The sequence below is a fragment of the Salarias fasciatus genome, chromosome 3, assembly GCF_902148845.1.
Source record: "Salarias fasciatus chromosome 3, fSalaFa1.1, whole genome shotgun sequence".
Taxonomy (NCBI): domain Eukaryota; kingdom Metazoa; phylum Chordata; class Actinopteri; order Blenniiformes; family Blenniidae; genus Salarias; species Salarias fasciatus.
Window position 1 is genome coordinate 17,500,119 of NC_043747.1, and position 20,776 is coordinate 17,520,894.

At 44.7% G+C, this 20,776-nt stretch overlaps 1 protein-coding gene across 2 annotated transcripts; it reads right to left on the minus strand.

Moving 5' to 3' along the window:
* Positions 1-7,613: 7,613 nt before the first annotated feature.
* Positions 7,614-19,316, minus strand: LOC115386099 (wiskott-Aldrich syndrome protein family member 3). 2 transcript variants are annotated; one of them, XM_030088312.1, is made up of 10 exons: positions 19,169-19,316; positions 16,677-16,811; positions 12,353-12,506; positions 12,146-12,263; positions 10,334-10,402; positions 9,749-9,793; positions 9,212-9,345; positions 8,549-8,845; positions 8,026-8,447; positions 7,614-7,843 (listed from the first exon to the last, which is right to left on the minus strand). In XM_030088312.1, the coding sequence occupies exons 1-10, from the start codon at positions 19,299-19,301 to the stop codon at positions 7,686-7,688; spliced, it is 1,665 nt and encodes a 554-aa protein (XP_029944172.1). In that variant the 5' UTR covers positions 19,302-19,316; the 3' UTR covers positions 7,614-7,685. The 2 variants fall into 2 exon arrangements, with proteins under 2 accessions (XP_029944172.1, XP_029944173.1); XM_030088313.1 differs by lacking the exon at positions 10,334-10,402.
* Positions 19,317-20,776: the final 1,460 nt, after the last annotated feature.

Below are 20,776 nucleotides of genomic sequence, written 5' to 3' on the forward strand. Positions count from 1 at the left end.
GTGATTCTTGCATTGCTTTCACCAGAGCCTCTCTGCTTTAACGGCCTCCGGCTTCATCTTCCAAAATGTTCATGTTGCTCTTCAACATTTCAGCGTCTTATTTAGGCTTCCTGCCACTGGATGCAGCCAAAACAATCAATGCAGAGTGTTTCAAATGTGATGAGGAGCGAGAAAAACACGGCGATAGATAGATTTCTGCAGCGGCTTCATGCAGAGTTAAATGTTTGATCATTTTCAGTGGTTACCAAACCGAGGTCTGGGACCCCCTTTGGGGAGGTGTCAGGTCTCCCTCAGCGTCCGGCTCTGACAAGTAGATTTGCACATGTTAGGAAAGTCCATAATGAGAAGATTTTTATTAATTGGAGAAGAGCTGGGAAACTTGGAGTGGATTTAAAACCGATTCAGTCTACAGCTGTGACGGTTCTGCTGATCCAGTGGAGTCCCGGTTCTGACGCCAGACCTGAAGGAACCACCGATCAGCTGATCAAGATCCACATTCTCCACTATGAAGACACACGCCTGTCTCGGCTGGTCAGTCAGTAAATACCTGCTGGAAGAGTCTAGAATCCAGTCACCCCTGACTGGAACTCTGGCCTCACGTCGGTTTCAGACCCCGTTTACACCGAAAACATTTTCAAGTGAAAACGCAAAACTTTCCACAGCGGTGCAACGGTGGTCCTTGTTGCCTGCTGCTCCCAAAGTGGAACTTCTCGAAAACGGTCTGTCTCCATGGGAACGAGGAAAAACAACACTTTGTGGCAACGTTTGGGCGGAGATGCTAACGGCTAACTACGTCGTTTTCAGCGTTTCCGTGTAAACTTCAAACTTTACTGAAACAAATAAGCTAAAACTTTGCGTTTTCACCTGAATTGTCGTCGTGTCAACGGGATCTTCCTCTCGTGGTTCTCAGACATGGACAGTCTGTCAATCAGAAGACGTTTCCTGATTCGTTGCTCCTGACTATGTAATCCTGAAACTATGGAAGAAAAGTGAGTTTTATTTGTTTACATTCCGTTTACAATGGCACAGTTGTCATTTGTAAGGATACATATGTAGGCATAAACAAATATTTGCATATTTATTGCCGAAGATTAAATGATATGACGTGTTTTGTGTTCTCACATTTGGACTATAATATTACGGTCGTCACCTGATGGTGTATAGAGTCATGGCAGTCCTCTGAGGCAGCTACAACTGTTTTTAGCAAAACATGATAACCTAAAGTCTGTTTTAAGAATAAAAGGATCTGAAATCCACCAAGAAGCCTGTTGTTTTCCAGGCTGCAGTGTTTTCACTAACTCGGCCTCACGGTGTGGATTTGGCTCTAATGCTACTTGGCGAGCCATAAGGTCGCTCGCTCACATGCTGGAATCAGCTGTTCAGTTCTGGGTCTCTAGCCATGTATGTGGAAACCTCGTCTATGTGGAAATCTCTCCAAAATACCCAAATGGAATCATTTCTTAGTAAAACTTGGTTTGAAAAACATTCTATAAATGTCAAACTACACTAGTACCACTGCTTTTTTTTCCCATGCAATACCAAATAAAATCACAGCTGATATCACTAACAAAAATATTTTTGTATGAATATGTGGCAAACAAATACAAAAATAGATATTTTCTCTTAAATTAGCTATTAATAATACACGAAGAAAAACACTATTCCAGCTAACAACACTAAAAAAACAAGATGTTACAAATACCTTATACAAAATCACAAAATTTTAACAAATATTATCAAAAAATATATGTTACATTGAATGTAAAATTAAATTTAGGGAAAAATAATCAAATATTAGGAAAACAAAACAAAAAAAAGTGACAAAAACCAGATCATACATACAAAAAAACTGAAATACAGTTTGAACTATGACTAAAAATGTGAATATTGACATGTTTACATGTGAAACAATAAAAAAGGAGAGAGAGACCTACATGATTTCCATATTCTGGCATTGATCAGCTCAACCTCAATATCAAATTTCCTTTCAGGTTGTTACTTGATAATTTCACTCAAATGTGGCTCACAAAGCTAGAATCTTTATTTTAGCTTCCATAAATAACCAACATCTTCACACCCAGTCGATGAAAACATGACGTTTTAATGAGAAGTGACTCATAAGGATACAGTTCTTTGTTTCAACAGCGAGGGAATCAAACCTCTGCTGTGTTTTAAGTGCAGTGTGCGTGAGTGTGTGTGTGTGTGCATCATCATGTAAAAGGTTCTTTTTATTCCAATCATCTTATCTGCTTCTGATGTATGAATTAGATCCGGTCAAAAATGGCACTCGGGGATAAATAAAATCTACTTGAAACCAAACAGATGTGGATTCCTTAAACCGAGTCATATTTTATGCAAAGTGAGGTGAAACCTGGTTCGTGGTGCTTTTTGTCGGTTCCACTGACCTCTAATCGTTCACCGGTGCGCCGGCTGCAGGAGGAGGTCTGATGGCATGGCGAAGCAGACCGCTGGGTCTTCTAGACTTCAAGTGACAAACCTCAGATTATTTCTTCCAAGAAAGACATTTTAAACAGTTTGTGTGTCAGGACACTGAGAGAAGACGCTGCTGACAGAAAACCATCCCTCCTGCTGCTAGGCAGTGATAAACAAGAACTGAATTCAACCTCTAGGGGCTGATTGAGAAGCACCGTCACACAGAAACAAACAAATAAATGAACATCAATCCATTTTTACACGGGAAAACAGTGTTAAACTAAATGATAAAAAGCAAATTTTAACAGTTCTGAGTTGTTGATTGAAAAGCACTGTCATAAATAAACAAACAGGAGGAATAAAAACAGACTAAACATCCTGTGGTTTTGTTTCACCATTTATTGTCTATAGTTACATGCATACTTGCTTACAGTTGATTTTTAGTGTGCGATACACAGGTTTTTACTTCGTCTCGTCGTCTAGGTTATATTACCCAAAATGCATTATTTCTTTTCTTCTTCTTCTTTTTTATTTTTTAACTTTACAGGCTCCCTTACCAAAAGTCTATACAACATGATTCATTTCTCACAGTTTCAACACAGAATGAAGTTTTTCTCACAAGCCAGTAAGCCATAGATACACGAGGGTTAATGTTGCTCCCGGACACTCTGAAGACTTTGTATCTGTAGTTTGTGCGAACGTGGGACTCTCCACGGGGCTGCTGTGTGTCGGTCTGAGTCGATGGGAAAGTGGCGAATTGTCGAAGTCACAGCTTTACATTCTTAAGCGCTGAAGGTTTGTGAACTACTCGGATGCCTAAACGTCACGACTGAGTATATCTATGGCTCCTGCACAACAACACAAGCTGAGAATAAGAAGAACAGAGCAGAGCGATGGGACCCGAGGAGGGGCCTCATCCAACCCCCGCCCAGGTCTCCCGTCAGAGTCACACCCTCTCTGTTCCTGTGTGCTTTTTGTTTTTGCTTCAATAACAACATCCATGGCACAGTTTTCTTAAATCCTACATCAAAACACTCAGGGAGAATACCAAAAACCAGCCAAACCAACGCGTCGTCCAGTCCTCAGTCCAGATGTGGGGTGTAGTTCAGAACAGAGTGCACTTGTGTCAGGTGAATCCTCAACTATGGAGTTTATTTACAACAAGAAAAGAAACACTTCTGAGCCCTCTATCTCTCAAAATGACCTCCAGTAAAACGATTGAGTCTCATATCAGGTAACAAATCTGAAGAACGTCCAAGTAAGAGACTGCATATTTCCTAGTGATCAGACTCAAACTTCCACTTCAAAACGGAAATCAAACCTTTATGGTTGGTAATTGATAATATGTGGGTGGCTTCATAGGATAAACCTGGTCCAACTGGAACATTTTTGAAAGTTTTTGACAATTTTTCAAATGTCTTTCGAAATAATGCCTTCGAGACTTGATGTTCGGGAACTACAAGTATCTCAGGTAATAAGAGGTGGAGCTGTTGAATGGGAACTGTTAAACTGAACAGTTCATTTGCAAATACTAAACTTGATTTTCAGCATCTTTTACCAATATTTGGATTGGAAGATTCACCAACTGGTCCAGTTTAACTGAACGGTCTCCAAATAAATGAATGTAAGTGATTGGATTAGCGCCCTCAAGCCTTTCCCCGTTGTTATGGTGCCTTTTGAAAACACCAAAAGTCACTTATTTTTATATATCTGTAGTCCAGATATGATGTTTCTCATTGCTAACATTAGCATGCTAGCAGTGTTTTTTTTTTTATTATTATTAATTGCTTTAGTTTGGCCATCTCTGTTGGGATGAATTGTTTCAATTGAAACTGGTTTCTCCCAGTAGGACAGCGGTTCTCAAAGCGTAGGCGAAAGACAACATGAAACAACTTCGTACCACTTGAAATTTTCTTCGGATGCCAAATTTAAAGCAAGCAGTAGGAGTAGTAGTCAACAACCACATGTTGCAGGATTTAAATTTTTAACAATATAGCATGGCTAAGCCACAATTAGTAACGCTAGCTACTATTTACTTTGAGCTTAGCTCAGTTAGCCTTCTCGTGAAAGTATATTAGCTGGTGCTAGCTTAAAAGAAATATTTCACCCAAGCAATGATTTGGCCTCATTTTCTACTCACCCTCATGCTGAGCAACACTCTGGAGCACTTTTTTGATGTCTCAAATGCAGCTGGAGATCCAGGGGAATTTTCGTTATCAACAAACTTCCATTTAACAGGGAGTAATGGCGCCCGGAAGTAAAAGGTCCATAAAAGTCCACAAAAACGTGCCTATTTTCCTTCATACTGCTCGTCCGCTGCAATCCAAGTGTCCTGAGCGGGTAACGTCCATAATTAATTCGAAACGAGGTAATTTAGTACATTTTTGGAGCCTAAACAGTGCTGTCTCGTATTTCCCCAGTGCACGTCAACGCGCACTCCCTACACTACGGAAGCCGCGGCAGACCAAGCCAGACGCGTGCGCGCTTTCAGCGACTACTCTGATAAATTGCAAGCGTAGAAGAAGAAGTTCCGCTGTTCTGTGTGAGTGACCGAGCTGTGGACAATCACAAAAGTGATTGGCTACTGTTTCAAAGCTTTGACTTCTGTGTCCTGCTGAAAGCGCGCAAGTGTCTGGCTTGGTCTGCCGCGGATTCCATAGTTCAGGGTGCGCACGCAGACGTGCACAGTGGAAGCATGAGAGAGCACTGTTTAGGCTCCAAAAATGTACTAAATGACCTCGTTTCGAATTAATTATGGACGTTACCCGCTCAGCACACTTGGATTACAGCGGACGAGCAGTATGAAGGAAAATAGGCACGTTTTTGTGGACTTTCATGGACCTTTTTCTTCCAGGTGCCATTACCCCCGTTATATGGAAGTTTGTTGACAACGAAAATCCCCCTGGATCTCCGGCTGCATTTGAGACATCAAAAAAGTGCTGCAGAGTGTTGCTCAGCATGAGGGTGAGTAGAAAATTTGACCAAATTGTTTCTTGGGTGAAGCATTCCTTTAAAAATGCATTGAATTTATTCAAATAAATTCATTCTAATTGGTTCTGTTATTGCAGATATTAAAGACAAGTTATCAGAAGTTAGCTAATCATATTAGCATCGCTATTTTTTTTAGTTTATTTTTCCTGTAGTTAAACATATAAAAGCAGCAACTGGATTTGAGATTACGCCTCTGAATGGATCGATTTTAACCAATCAAAGTGTAGAAACACAACATCACGTTCTGTTTGGATAATAAATCGGGTGCGTGCGATAAGGGCTAAAGTTGGGATCGTCGCTCGAAGCAACTCCTCTGACACAAGTCGACCTGTTTCCATCTGGTTCCTCCATCCAGGCTGCGACAGCTCGAAAAACCTCAAAATAAACCAAAGTGAACAACTCACTGCAGCACATTAAAGAAAAGAAAGAAAAAAAAAAGGAAAAAGAAATAAAGAGCACATTATAAAAAACACTACAGTCCAATCAGTTCATAAGGAGGATTAGCCAAACCTATACTGAAAAGAGATAATATACTGGATATTACTGTTGCAAGTCCCGTACACGTATGTATTTATAGTCCGGGGGGGCCGCGTTCACGAAGCTCCCCCATAGACGGCGGCGGTGGTGACCCGGGGTCGTGTGAAAAGCGTTTATGCAAGACCACCGACTTCAACTGAATGACCACAAAAACATAGCAAAATAAACTTATCTGGAGTCAATAATGGCAGAAGCTGTGATTTGTGGCGATATGGAGGCCGGAGTCGGGCGGCGTCGGATCTTTCCGTCACACTAAAGGGTCCGGACGCGACGCCGACTTCTGGGAGTTTAGTTTTCTCACATCTTGCGTGAAAACAGCTCATTTCAACCCTTCACCTCGATTTCAAACATGTCTCAAAATAAATAGAGCCGTTCAGGATTCAATCACACATTGAAGAATATTCAAAATAAATAGAGTTGTTAGCATTCTGACTGCTAACTAGGTTAAGTTTAGCTTACAAAGAATTATGCAGAAAAGATTCCCACATGAACAAATGTAGTTTTCCAAAGAAAATTATTGGTTGAAAAAAAGGAAAAAAAAAACAACTTTTTGATAGCTGTCACCAGTTCCACAGTTAATTTTAACCAAAAAAAAAAAAACAAAAAAACATTCACTTCAGTTTTCAAAGCTCTCTATAATGAGACAGTGATTAACCAGTTTTTTTAAATATAAAACAAAAAATTATTGTTAAAAGAATATTTAAATAAATATGATTCTTAACCTTTTTTTTATCAGCTCTGCTTGGATTGATCTGTACCGATAATGCTGTACATCTCATTTTAGTTCACCACATACAGAACAAAACTTTTTCATCTTGCTCGTCACATTTTTAGATTTTGTTTGAGCATTTTTTTTAAATGTGGAATTATTTCAAAATATCACACAATGCATAGGATTTGAGGCCTACAAGGAAATATAAGGGGATAATTTATCCAACAAGGTTCAGATTTTCGGCAGTTAGTTTTTGTCATGATGCCTTTTATATAGTGATAAAGTTGAACTTTGTGAATCACTATCCTAGTTTTCTGTGCATTTGGTTAATTTGTCAACATTTTTATCTATATTAAATATTCTAGAGGACAGAAAATCACATAATAAATTAATATATTTTACATTAAATTACTTGCATTAGTCAGATTTAATCACTTCTGAGCTGTAATAAAGATCCAAACTCCCAAAATGTCGGCGTCTCTTCACTAGGGCGCGCTTCTTTTGTCAACAAACAGAACCACTAATTCTCAATGTGTTCATTTACTTTTTTTTTTCCCTGATTATCCTCACTTGTTTCCATAAATTCTCTCTACATTTGGCAGATACGTTAGGATTGCACTAGACTTCATTGTGCTGCAGCGTGTGCTCGGTGAACAGGAGGAGGCTCCGTCCCGCCTGCAGCGCCACGCGGCCGTCGTATTGCTAATGATCTCTTCTCGGATGTGCGGGTGGGGGGTGGGGGTGGGGTGAGTTTGGTTTTCACTGGTTGGAGATGAGCAGATGAGGGGTGTGTGTGTGTGATGTGTCGTCCTGCGTGTTTACAAGCTAAAAAAAACCCACATGTGGCTGAATGTTTGCGCGCCGTGACTGACAGGTAACGTCTGTTAAAATGTCATGGATGAACGTTAAAAAGAATCCCTTCACGTTTCTCCCACCTCCCGCTCTGCTGTCTCCACCCGCCCTGATCTCCCCCACCTCTTCCTCCTCCTCCTCCTCCTCCTCTCCGGTGGTCTCAGTCGGACCACTCGTTCTCGTCCAGCTCGGAGTCGTCGTCCGACTCGCTGTACTCCACCGCGATGCGGCGCGACAGGATGGTCGCCACGTCGTTCCCGACCGGCTCCCGCTTCGCCTCCTGCTCCCGCTGCTCCTGCACCTTCCTCAGCTGGATACCTGGGGAGGAGGAGGGGGGGGGGGGGGGGGGGGGGGGAGGAAGAAAAGCTGAACCTCTCGGCTTCATGCCTACTGATGAAGTATCACTGTACCTTAAATCGAGATGATTATGTGTCAAAGTGATGCATCACCTGGAACAAGACGCCTCCTTCCTCTGGAAGTCTGGCGCTGAGCGCTCTTACCTCTACGTATGGCGGCCAGCAGGTCTGAGCGGGCGTCGCTCATGGGGATCATCCCCAGCATGGTGGACTTCCTGGCCGAGCTCGCCGCGTCCACTGCCGCCTGGGCGACGGCGGCGTGGGGCGGGGACGGGTGGGCCTGGTGCGCGGCGGGCGCCCCGCCGGGAGGGGGCGGCGGCGGGGCTGCGGGCGGGGCCCCCGAGGGCGGGTGCGACGGGGAGGGCACGTAGTTGGCCGGCGGAGGGGGAGGGGAGGGGGAGTAGGGGCGGGAGAGGGCGGCCGAGGTCGGGGGGACGGCGGAGGCGGCGGCCGCCGAGGGCGGGGCGGCGGCGGCATCGAAGGCGGTCTGAGCGGAGGGGATGGTCGGGGGAGGCGGGGGAGGGGCCGGGGGGATGTAGTACTCCGGGATGGTGGAGGGCTGACCGCTGGTGACGGAGGAGAAGAAGAAAAAGAAGAAGAAGACCATCAGATGACTGACTTTACTCAAATGATTCCAAGATGGCGATGTTCTCAGGGTCCTACATACCCGTGACCGGCCCGGTAGTCTTTGACCGACGGCTGCCGCGGCCCGTTGACCGTGGGGTCTCCTCCGGCCGGGACGCCGTGTCCCGATGGCGTCCTGCCCAGCGAGGCCACGTGGCGGCCTCCGGCCCCCGCGGCGCCGGGGGGCTGGGTCGCCGGCCTCAGCCCGCGATCCAGCGACTGCGTCTGGGCGGCGGCGCTGAGGTGGTCCCTGGCGTGGGGGTCGGCTGGGTGGGCGGCGCCGGGGGCCTGGGCGGAGGGGTGGTTGGGGCTGGCCGGGTAGGAGTCGGACGCCATGGATCTGCGAGCGGAAGAAAGACGTTTGGGTCGATTTTTGGTTTGATTTCCTCAAAGCATCACATATGTTTCTACAAATTTTATTCCTTGCTAAACTTCTGCATTCAGGTTTGAATCTCAAGCTGCTCCACAAACATCAAATATGAATAAATGTGCTGTTTGTTGGATTCTCCAGAAGAGGGCAGCAGACACCTTCACACAATCCTCACAGTGGGGAATCAATTACTGAGGCAGAGGTACAATCACTAAATTAAAAAAGCTAAACTCATTAAAACTCTTTCCAAAAATTTCCAAATTTTTCTGTTCCCAGTGAAGCCAAATCCTCCTAAATCCCATGCCACTACTTTAATTTTGATTTTTATTCTATTACCTGCTGTCGGGGGACAGGGAGCCCTCGGAGGACATGCCGTGGTACGGCGAGGGGGTGAGCCTGGCGTCCGGTCTGAACTCCTTGTCGTACGCCAACACGTTCCACTCCTGACGCCGGTTACGAGCCTTACGCACCTTCGAGGACAAAGAAACAAAACTTACAACCCATCAGCATTCAGCGCGTCCACTGTGGAGAATCAGCACCTCGCTAAACCCCACCAGGGACCGCCGACACACAGGAGCGTCTGGCCCGCCGTGCTTCAGCTAATGGCTTAAAGACACAATTTCCAGAGATGGTTTCTGAGCGATAAAGCTCTCCTCGTACAGACGGCGGTCTCAGCTCCTCACTTTTAATCACGAGGGTTGATTCTTCCTGGCTCATTAAACACATGTGTCACATTAGCTATTTGTCTTAAAGCGATATCCCACAGTGATGAATTGATAGTGATAATTTACACAGAAGATGCATCACAATTAGCCGATGTGCGGCTTCACAGAGCAGACATAATAAGTCCTGAATTGTGAAAACGTGACCGACCTTCTTGACCTCTCTGCCCGGATCTTCAACCTGCCTCTGCTGCTCCTGCAAGACCCAAACAAACAGGAAACAAGACCAGAGGAGAGGAGACGCTGTCACTTTACGCTCGTTTAAGCAACCGCAGAGGGAAAGAAATGGACCCCGTCACCAGCTCCTTCACACAAGCACACACACACACACACACACACACACACACACACACACACACACACACTACTCTACTCACGACCCCGGACACACTACTTCACGATGGACGACAGAGCCAAAAAAGGTGTGGGAGCACAGGACGGCCACAGAAACCAAACACGGAGGGTTAGAGACACGGTGGCGTGGCAAGCTAAAGTGACGTTACACACACACACACACACACACACACGGATACAAACACGAGGGAGTGTGTGGGACTGTGTGTACCTGTCTGAGTGTGTGCGTTGCCTTACCAGTGTTCAGCCATCCCCTAACCTGAGTGTGGTCGGGATACAGATGTGAGGGGTAAATAAGTGGAGGAGGAAGAGGGGGATTCTGGGTGGGGCAGGTTGGGAGGGGGGAGGGTTCGGGGTGGGGGGGGGGTCGGGGTTGTCTTACAGAGATGGACAGGGGGCTCCTGGGTGGGGCCTGTCTGGAGTGGGGCCTGTCAGGGTGGGCCGGACAGCCCTATGGAAACATGGGAGAAAGACAAGCTGGTGCGTTAGACTGAGCAGAGGAGGAGGAGGAGGAGGAGGTGGAAGAGGAAGAGGAGGGGGCGGGTCTTCCATGGCCAGGTGACTACAGATAAAATCGAGTTAAAGGAGGAGGAGACGGCAGAGAAGGGTCTTCCTTCCCGTTTCTAAAAGGGGGATCTGGACTGTTTTCGCTCTTTAGTTGAAGGGAGGGAACAGAAAAATATGAGCAGCATTAAACTCAACCCAATACAAGAGCAGCAAACGTGTACAGCAGCAGCAGGGAAGCAGCTCATCCAGAAACTTTTAATTCCTCTGTAATCAAAGGGGAATACCACCGACGTTCACAGAAAGTAAAAAAAAGAGTTTAAAACCCAGAAAGACTCTAAAGTACTGCCATTGCTGGATAAATCAGGATGAATAGATACATCTGTAATAAAAAGAATTGTCTTCTAACCTTTTAGTATGAACACTATATCAGGAGGATCAAACATAAGGCCCGGGGGCCAAACACGGTCCACAACAGGCTCCAGTCCGGCCCAGGAAATGGCTATATAAATTTACAGCATTGCGTAGAAAGCATGGATTTCTCAACACAGCTTTCTTCAAGGTAGCAGACATAAAAAAAACAGAGACTCGAGCTGAGATATCAGTTATGTTGCCTTGTACGTTAGCTACTTCACTGCTAGCATACGAGAGATAGCCTTAACGCCATGCTGCCAGGGGGAATCAACCATACATAATGCAACAGCTATAGGTGAACATGGTTTGGATTCATATACACAGGCCAGTGGTTATTTTTCCTACCTTGACATGTTTCGGCTGCCAAGCTGCAGCCTTCCTCAGAAGTGTCACGTGATGTTGGCCTGTGTATATGAATCCAAACCATGAATACAAAAAAAAGGCCTGATGAACCTGATTGGACTAGCTATAGGTGAAGTTCTTTGCACAATTAATGCATTTTGCATGAGAAAGTTTCATCACAGTTGGCTTTATGTTGAGATTGCAGCCATTTTTGGTACAAATTATGAAACGTTTGGCAAAACTTAAACTTATACTCAGTGTCACAACTTGAAAGTTGAAATTCAAAAGGTCATCATGGCACTATTTAAGCACTCAACATGAAACTGGGCTGTATAAACTAAAATGAGTTTGACAGCTCTGACCTATAGAGTACGGTACAGAATATCAATATGGTTTTATTCTTGGTTCTTTCTTCCGTTTTCATGCACAGCATCGAAGATAAGCTGCTGTTTGCATCATGAACGTTTCCACTTGCAGGAGAAGCATTGTGTTTCTGACGCCCATCAAGTAGCCCCACGTGCACAGAACTGCAATTAAATCCTGTGGTTTTTTTCCACTGTGACAGCTTTAATTGGATTGCATCGTCGCATAAATAAGTTTGCATTTCATTTAAAGTGATTAAAATTTGCATTCCCCCTCGGTTACGTTCCTTTCTTAGGCGCCGTAATGAGCCTGCCCCAGCTGCTGCTGTATCAATAACCAATTACACAAAGCAAAGCTCGATGGAGAGAACAGTAAAATAGGAATGCATCAACAGAAACCGCAGCGCAAAAATGACACAAGTAGGCCGGAAAATAAAACAAAAAAAAAAACAAACAAACAAAAAAAAACAGATTTGCAAATTAAAGCAGAGGATGAATTACTTTTAGTCACACCGATTCACCAGCAACCACCCAGTCTCTCAACCACGTGCACACTCCCTCACACGGCGCACCTTCTGCCGCCGCTTCTCCTTGCGCTTGTCCTCGGTGGCCTGCAGCATCTTCTCCTTCCACAGGTTGAAGAAGTAGGACGGGTCGGTGTAGAACTTCAGGGCGTCCTTCTTGTCGTCTCTGGAAGATCAAGGAAGTAGGAGACATTTACAAAAAAAAAAAAAAATGGAGTCCTCCGATGATCGATGTAATCGGAGTAAATGGCTGACCTGTAGGGACTGAGGATGTTGAGCGGTGGAGGCTTGTCGCAGCGGTGGTACATCTCCACCACCGGGTTGGGAACAGAAGTCCTGGACACCACCTGCTGGTCCTGAATGGTACTGCTCTTGAAGGCCTTCCTCATGTTGATGTCCTGGAGCGAGACTGGAACACAGACGGAAGGAAGGAAGCTGTTATCGAGACAGAAATTAAACATCTGTCTATGAAAGAAAATCGAGAAAACACATTGAGACCAGTTGGTTTGTGTGTTTTTAGCCTTAGAAGTAAAAATCTGGTTTTAATTATTTATTTTTTTGAGCTTTCCCAGACCTTCCTTATTACAGCTTTGACCTCAAGATTTATATCCTCATGGATTTTACTGAAAAGCATTGTGGGAATTGCTTACAGAGGCAAAATAACAAGAGATCAAAGTCAATTTTTCTTGATTTTGTTTCAACTCTGTTCTTATCAAGTCTATAATGATTAGTTCTGTCACTATTACAGATTCTGATAGCACAATAACAATAAAACTGTGAGATATCGTGCAGCCATTATACCAATCACTCATGAATGTTACCTACAATCTACATTTTCTTGGCAATGATTTGCTTGAAAGTTGCAAATCTACACATAATACCTGAAAAAATATCTAAATTTTTGAAACACAGATTAAACATGACTTCATACAAAAACTCCAAAACACCAACAAAAAACCCCCCAAAAAACCCCACTATTCTTTGAGCCTGTAAGTCCCAACAGTAACACACACTCCACAGGCTCATTATGTACCGACACGTCTGTTTATGTGTTTGCTCTGACACAAAACATATGCGCACACAAACACACACACACACACACACACACACACACACAAAGAAGGTGATAATAGGACAGCGGGGACAGATTACTCTTGAAGCTTGTTGCGTCAGCTTAACAAATATCTTACATGCACACACATACACACACTGCCAGCAGTCTGGTACTGTGTGTATATGTGTGTGTGTGTGTGTGTGTGTGTGTGTGTGTGTGTGTGTGTGTGTGTGTGTGTGTGTGTGTGTGTGTGTGGTGAGGGAAAGCGAGAGTGGGAGACAGAGGGAAAATACTGCACGTATGTGTGTCAATCCTTTAACCCCAGAGGAGATTTAACACCATCGCAGTGCTATCCAGGATCTGGCAGATGGCTGAACGTGCGCACACACACACACACACACACACACTTGCAGGATCAGCCAGCGCATGAGAAGGTTAAACCGCGTCAGTGTGACATATGTCCGAGATGTACCGAACTCTCTGTACCGATACGCGGCGGTTTGGTGTGTTTGTGGATGGATTTCAGCGCAGAAAAGACCGGTTTAACCTCCGACTGCAGAGACTTTGGAGAAACAGAGGCTCGATTGGCTGTTTGATCTATCCATCTGTGTGTGCATGTGTGCGTGTGTGCGTGTGTGTGTGTGTGTGTGTGTGTGTGCGCGCACTCCAGTCTGCTCGCTGTTTGATCATTCCTTCCTAAGCTTCTGTCCCTGCGGCCAAATGAATAATCCACAAAACTAGCAGCTAATGCAACTTTCATTCAGACACATCTTCAAAGAGACCCCCCCCCCCCCCAGCCCCCCCGCCTCTGACCAGATCTGCTCTTCCTCCTCTCCACTCTGTGTTTTTAACTTCTTCCTCTCTGCACGATTCGCACAAACTCGCTAATCGGCTGCGTAATGAGCAGATTAATGTAATTAGCAGGACTGTTCGGTGACCCGAACCCCAGCATGAAGCGTCTCATCGGCTTCTGCTGCATTTTATAGGAAATCTGAATCAGCAAGTTTCAGCGGTCGGACACCCCTGAGACGAGGACAGTGTGGACAAGAGAGAGTTTCACTCTTCTTTCTTCACCTCCCCCTCCTGCCCCCCTTCCTGTCTGGACGGTTAAAAAGAGCCGCCGTTTTCTCGTGTCGCTTTCGGTTCAGAGATCGTCCGAATGAGAGCGAATGGAAATGAAGCAGGAAGGAGCGAGGGATGGAAAAGGTGGAGGATGAAAAGACAGAGTGAGGGAATGATGGAGAGAGCGAGGCCAGGCGGAGGAGGAGGGATGGAGACGGAGACAAGAGGAGAGGGGAGATGAAAGATTGCCAGTGGGCGAGGAAGGAGGAGGAGGAGAGAGAGAGAGAGAGAGAGAGAGAGAGAGAGAGAAAGAGAGAGAGAGGGATAAGACGGAGGATTGCTGAGCTTTTCCTTTCCACCACTGCTGTCTGCTCCGCTCCATCTGATGAGCTAACTGTCTGCAGAATGACTCGGCAAAACGAGAGGGAGAGAGAGAGAGAGAGAGGGAGAGGGACGGAGAGAGAGAGAGAGAGAGAGAGGGAGGGAGAGAAGTAGACAGAAAAGAGTATAAAGAAAACAAATGGATGGGGAAAAGAAGCAAAGCAATAAGAAACTGGAAAAGAGAGAGGATGAAAAGAGAAAGGGAGAAAGAATAAAGACATGAAGAGAGGGAGAAAAGAGGGATACACAAATGAAAGGGAATAAAAATAGAAAGGAGAGAGAAAGAGAATCAAAAAGAACTGAGGAAAAAGAGAGAAAAGAAAAAATAGAAAATAAATGCAAGAGGAAGAGGAAGTGATGGAGAAAGAACTGAAAAGAGGAAAAGGAAATGAAAATGAATGGAGGAGAGGAAAAACAAAGGACTGACTTAAAAGAGAAGTAGGCATTATGGGAGGATTTGTCCGAAGAAGAAAGGAAAGAGGCGATGAAGGGAGGAAGGAGGAAGTGAAGGAAAGGGAGAAAAGCAGGAAGAATAACATGAGAAAGATGAAGAGGAGGAATAAAAGAGGATGAAAACAGCCAGGACCATTAAAAAGTGAGTCACTTTGAGCCTCTGGGGCCTCCGTAGAGCAGTGTGTGTGTGTGTGTGTGTGTATGTGTGTGTGTGTGTGTGTGTGTGTGTGTGTCTATCAATTACTGCGTTAAGACAATTGACCTTCAGAGACACTAAAAAGCTTAATGATGGAGATAATGAATTTGAATCGCATCGTACAAACAAATGCACACACCTACACACACTTTTAGAGCTGCCCGCTTTCCTGTGAGTGCTTATTTATCAGCCAGCACGCAGAAACACACACACACACACACACACACACACACGCTGCATGTGGAACAGGTTATCCACACGCACACACTCTCTAACACAAAGTAGTCCGCAGCATCTCAGCCAACTCTTTGGAGAGCTCTCAGAACATCCTTATTACATAATTTATAGTCTAAAAATACATATAAATATCCTAAAACTCATGTTAAATCCAGTGAGAGCTTCTACAATCTGCCTCCAACAGACTACAATGAGGTATCAGCAAAGATGATACTTCATTTACTGGATGCAAGTTAATCAGATTATTTAAAAGGTAGCTTTGGTTAACGTTTGGTCCATGTGTTAATCCCAAACCACTTTCGTTTCATAACAGCTTCAATCTGGAGTTCTATCAGCAGTGTTTCACAAGACTTTTCACTTTATTTTTAAGTAAATTTTACTTAATTTTCGAGTTTCTGACCACCAAATCGAAACTAAAGTTCGACCTATTTTAGAAACGCTCTGATTGGCTGAACATGTTTCCTTCAGTCTTCTGCAATATGTATAGTGCAAACGTCATTAATCCAAATGCAAATTTAAGAAGCTAAAAATGCATTTAGAATAAGATTGCAATGAAAAAATACAATAAGACGGTACAGAAGAATTGCTCCTTGGAGAACTTTTCTTTATGTGTCTGTTCTACAAACAGGTGAAACTTTACAGGATTATAAAAAAGAAAATACAAAAAAAAAAAATGCTGAATTTTAGATTTATATTCACAAGATCCAATGGCAAGCGCGCACACACACGCACACACAGCTCAATATGAAATCTTAAGAGAATTTACATAAATAAATGATCAGTGCCGACATTAAAAAGCCGCAGGCCAGTTTGAAAAAAGGAAGCAGAGACAAGCACACATAAAGAAATCAATATATAAATCAAGCCTCCACTCTGAAACACTCCCGGCTTTTAATAACATTTAATCATCCCGAGGAAATGGCAAACAAGCTGTAACACAATCACACACACCAGAGTGCTTCAATAACCGTGATGGAAATATAACGGCGCGAGGGGGAAGCGGCGGCATGCGCCCACGCAGAGGAACACGGAGAAATTACAAGATATAAAAACACTTCATCATCCAGATCACAGTGAAAAATAAGCTCAAATGTAATCACACACACACACACACACACACACACACACACATCTGAGCGACCCCGTGGGAGAGGTCATTTTGGAGGAGCGGTGTGTGCGCCTGTCGTTAAACTCACCTTCCTCCACGGTGGAGTCGAGCTGGGTGACCTTCACGGCCAGCTGGTCCACCCGCTCCTGCAGGCTGCTCATCCTCAGGTAGAAGCTGTTGGCTTCATTGAACAGTTCTCCGAAGATGTCCTCTGCATGGCGACCTGGAGGCAAACACACACACACACAGGCAAGGACACACACACACATTTAACAACCAGCCAGCTGAGCTTTGCTTCACATCACTGGATTTTAATGTTAAGCCATTATCAAAGCACCAACCTGGTATAGATTGTGATTTTTAATTTGAAATATTCACAAATAAGATGATTAAAAAAAAGAAAACATTACGTCTTAAAATGTTCTATACTTTGTACGAAAAAACTAGCTCTGTCATGTAATACCACTTTGTGACACTAGAGGGTGAATTGAGCCACTGTGATCGTTATTATTGGCTTTCAGACTGTCAAGGTCAGATTTACACAGGTCAAATAAAACCACCCCGCAGAAACATTTCTGATGTTGCAAATTCCTGACATAATTAAAAATATAAAAGAAAACATTCTGAAAACATTAAGTGAACATTATTGGACCACATAAAATACCTGTCAGTGCGACATGATATCAGGTCATCATGCCAGAATGTTGCAATAACAAATTGTAATAAATGCAAAGATCTTGAGATTTATTCTTCCAAACAGCACCCTCTGCCATTTTACAGTCTTTGTGGTAATTTTTTCTTGATTTTTGTGTTTCCATGCGGTGCAGCAGGGCTCCATATCACTTGGCAAATAACGTTGACGTGAACTTAAATTATCACAGTTCTGTCACTCATCTGCAATATTTCTATGATTAAATAGACTGGTACTCGCTGTGGATTAAGCTTCAGTCTGCATGGAAAGGTGTTTGAAACAGCCCAACCCCCTCCTGTAACCCTCTTCTGCTTGGTGATGGATTCTAGAAGGTTAATCTGGTAATCTGCTGCTTGATCGAATTAAAAACGACAAAATCAGTCAATAAACAGCCGAGTGAAGGCGCGAAAAGCTTCGACGAGGCAGCCTGGGATAGAGAGAGGTCATCCGAGGTCGACCCTCAGCGGGACGGGCCGCCTCCCGCTGTGCGCCTGTCACACTCGATACTGAGAAACACCTTTCAGCCGGCGAGAGAGCCTGTAACTGCACAAATACCTTCACTTATTAATAAGGCTGAGGCGGCGCCGTCTTCCTGTGTGGCGTCGTCACCTCCTAACCGCACACAACACACACACACCTGCAGAGCCGCCATGCTTCTCCATCTCCTCCACCATGTGGCAGACGGAGCCGTCGCTGAATATAATTCAGCCTCTAACTGTTAATCAAATTTAAATACCCCCCCCCAGCATGCACACGTTTCCAGTGAATGATCTTTCCTTGGGTAAAAACACAGCAGCTATGAATATCTCCACGGCTGGTTGCTAATAAGGAATTCAAGGTAGGAAATATCAAAAGATGGAAGGCGGAATGCAGAAAAAAAGTGCGTTTTCACCCACTGTTGGTCATTTTGCAAGCTTTTATGATAAAAACTGATCGCCTTTAAGCGACGAACCAAGCTGGATTCACATTATGAAGATTAGTTTTCTCTCTTCTTGCATCCACAGACGCTGTATTACAGCCTGATACAACCCTGAGTGATGTGTTAGACAGTTATATCACTCTGAATCCATTAGTTTTTAGGTGTGATTGCACTTAAAATGACACAGACGAGAATATTACGGCGTGAAAGAGTGAAAATGCCAAAGATTTTTTGCATTCTTACTTGACAACGGCACTCACGATTCACTGCAAACTGAAAATGGCTCCTGAGTAGGGCTGTCACAATTATTACAATAATCGTTAATCGCGATTTTTTTTTTTACATAATCGCAAATATTTTTCATATTCGCGATTATCGTGAATTATTTATTTTATCCACAAAGTTGCATAAAACTCAGAATCTGACGGCATGGTGGAGCGCCAGCTGCAGCAGCCGCATGCAGCGCCGCAGCCTCGCTCACCCTGCCGTTTCCCTCTCGTCTCGGCTGGATGGTTAGCGAGGCTACGCTAATAACATGGAGGGTGAGGAGGTCCTGGTTCCGAAGGCACGCACCAGGGCACCACTGTGGATGCATTTCAGTTTTCAGCCCAGCTAAGGGAGCCCAGTGACGTGGAGGAAGCGATTTGTTAATTTTGCCATAAAACAGTGCCGGTCAAAAGTGCTAACATGCCAATGCTAATACTACAGCGATCATCAACTGGCAGCCCGCGGGCTGAATACGGCCCGACGAACCGTCCAGGCAGGCCCGCGACTAGATTCCAACAACCCACACACGCGCGCGTGCCCATCGCGACTGCGACCCCTCCCCCCGCGAGTGGACGCACGCATCCCCCCCCAATATAACAACATATTCGTCAATCGCGATTTTTTTTTCCTGACAATTAATCGTCTCCTAAAATTCCTAATCGTGACAGCCCTACTCCTGAGGTGGAACTTTTCGCATACTCACTCAGACTCCCCAGCTGCTTGATGATGGCGGCCAGCGTGCTGTTGGTGACGCACTCCAGCTCGCTGGTCACTCCGTCCGGCAGCGCTCCGCGGCACAAGTGCCGGGGCTCGATGTTCCTCTTCACCAGCGGCATCCTGACCTACACCTGAGGACGGGAACACAAAGGGAGAGGTCCGGCGTTTAACTTCACGACTGCTTCGCGGCGATAATGAGTCCGTCGCTCGTTTCACACGGCTACACAAATAAGATCTGACACACTGTGTACTCAGTTGTGTATATTTAGACATCAGTTAACACACTGTGTCTCTTTATTTCATGCCCCCCTGTGGGAAATTTACATACGGTGACAAGATCACAGTGTCATGCTGGCAGGAAATGACAAGAAAAGACAAAAAGAGGGGGAAAAATGGCCGCCGGTCCTCACGGAGACCGAGGTGTCATGTCCACCGTGGGGCGCAGTCACTCATCGCGCTGCTTAATGTCAATGCGGCCGGGACGAGCCAAGAGCCAAATGAGCCGGAAAGAGGTTTCTAAATGGTGCTAACGAGCCGAAACGCCGGCCAGAGAAACCACGAGGGGCCGAGAGGGAGACGGGGAGGAACGGCGAGGACGAGAGGCGACGGGACTGTCAGCGCGTGTCATGTGATGAAGCCGCACTAGGTGAATGTCAGAGACTTAAAAAATCAAATAAAAGAGAGAATATACTGCAAAATAACCCAGAGAAAAGACTCGTGTGCAGAGAAAACCTCCATTATTCAATATTATTGATGCCAACACTGATGCAAATGTCTGCCTCTATCCTCGGCGACAATATGGAAATTTTTCCTCTCCTCAGCTCGTTGGTTCAGTTTTATGGTCTCTGCCTCCGTCGCCATGCGATGATTGATTCTGCACTGCTCTCATCATTCCTCCTCACTCCGGCGTTTCCAGCGAAAAATACACTCTGATCCTGCACTGCAAGCCGAGCAGAAGGCGCCAAAAAGTACCAAATCAAATATGCTGATGACGCACTACTGTACTCCATACATCATATCAACCTGGAGTGAGGATAGACTGGATTGGGCCTTATTATGGCTTAATCAATTAATAGCTGGGAAGTGGTTTGCACTATAGCCTCACAGTGAGAGAATCCAGGTTTGATTCCAGAGCTGCAACTTCCTTGCACGCTGCAATTGTTTTCGATGTGTGTTGGAGCGGTGATGAAGCGCTGCACAAGAGCAGAAGAACATGCAACAGTTTTGTGATAATGATGAAAAAAATATATCGTTTTCACACTTGCAAATCTCCATGTCAAGAAAAACTCGCTCCAGCCACTCCATTCTACAAATTTGGCTAAATATGACACAGGGATAAAAAGCATGAGCTCAAATAATTTACAGTGTACATACTGTGTTTTTTTAATTACTGCAAATACAATTTATTTGCAATATATTAGCTTTGGACCTGAGCCAATGCTCGCATGTTTTAACTCTTTGGATGTAGCTCTAGGTCCTTACATGTCTTCTTTTGATGAGTTGACTGAAATATACTTTTTACAACCTCCTCATGGGGAAAAACAAAGTTCCTGTAATTAACACATTCTATTTATTCCAAACAAAAACATTAGGT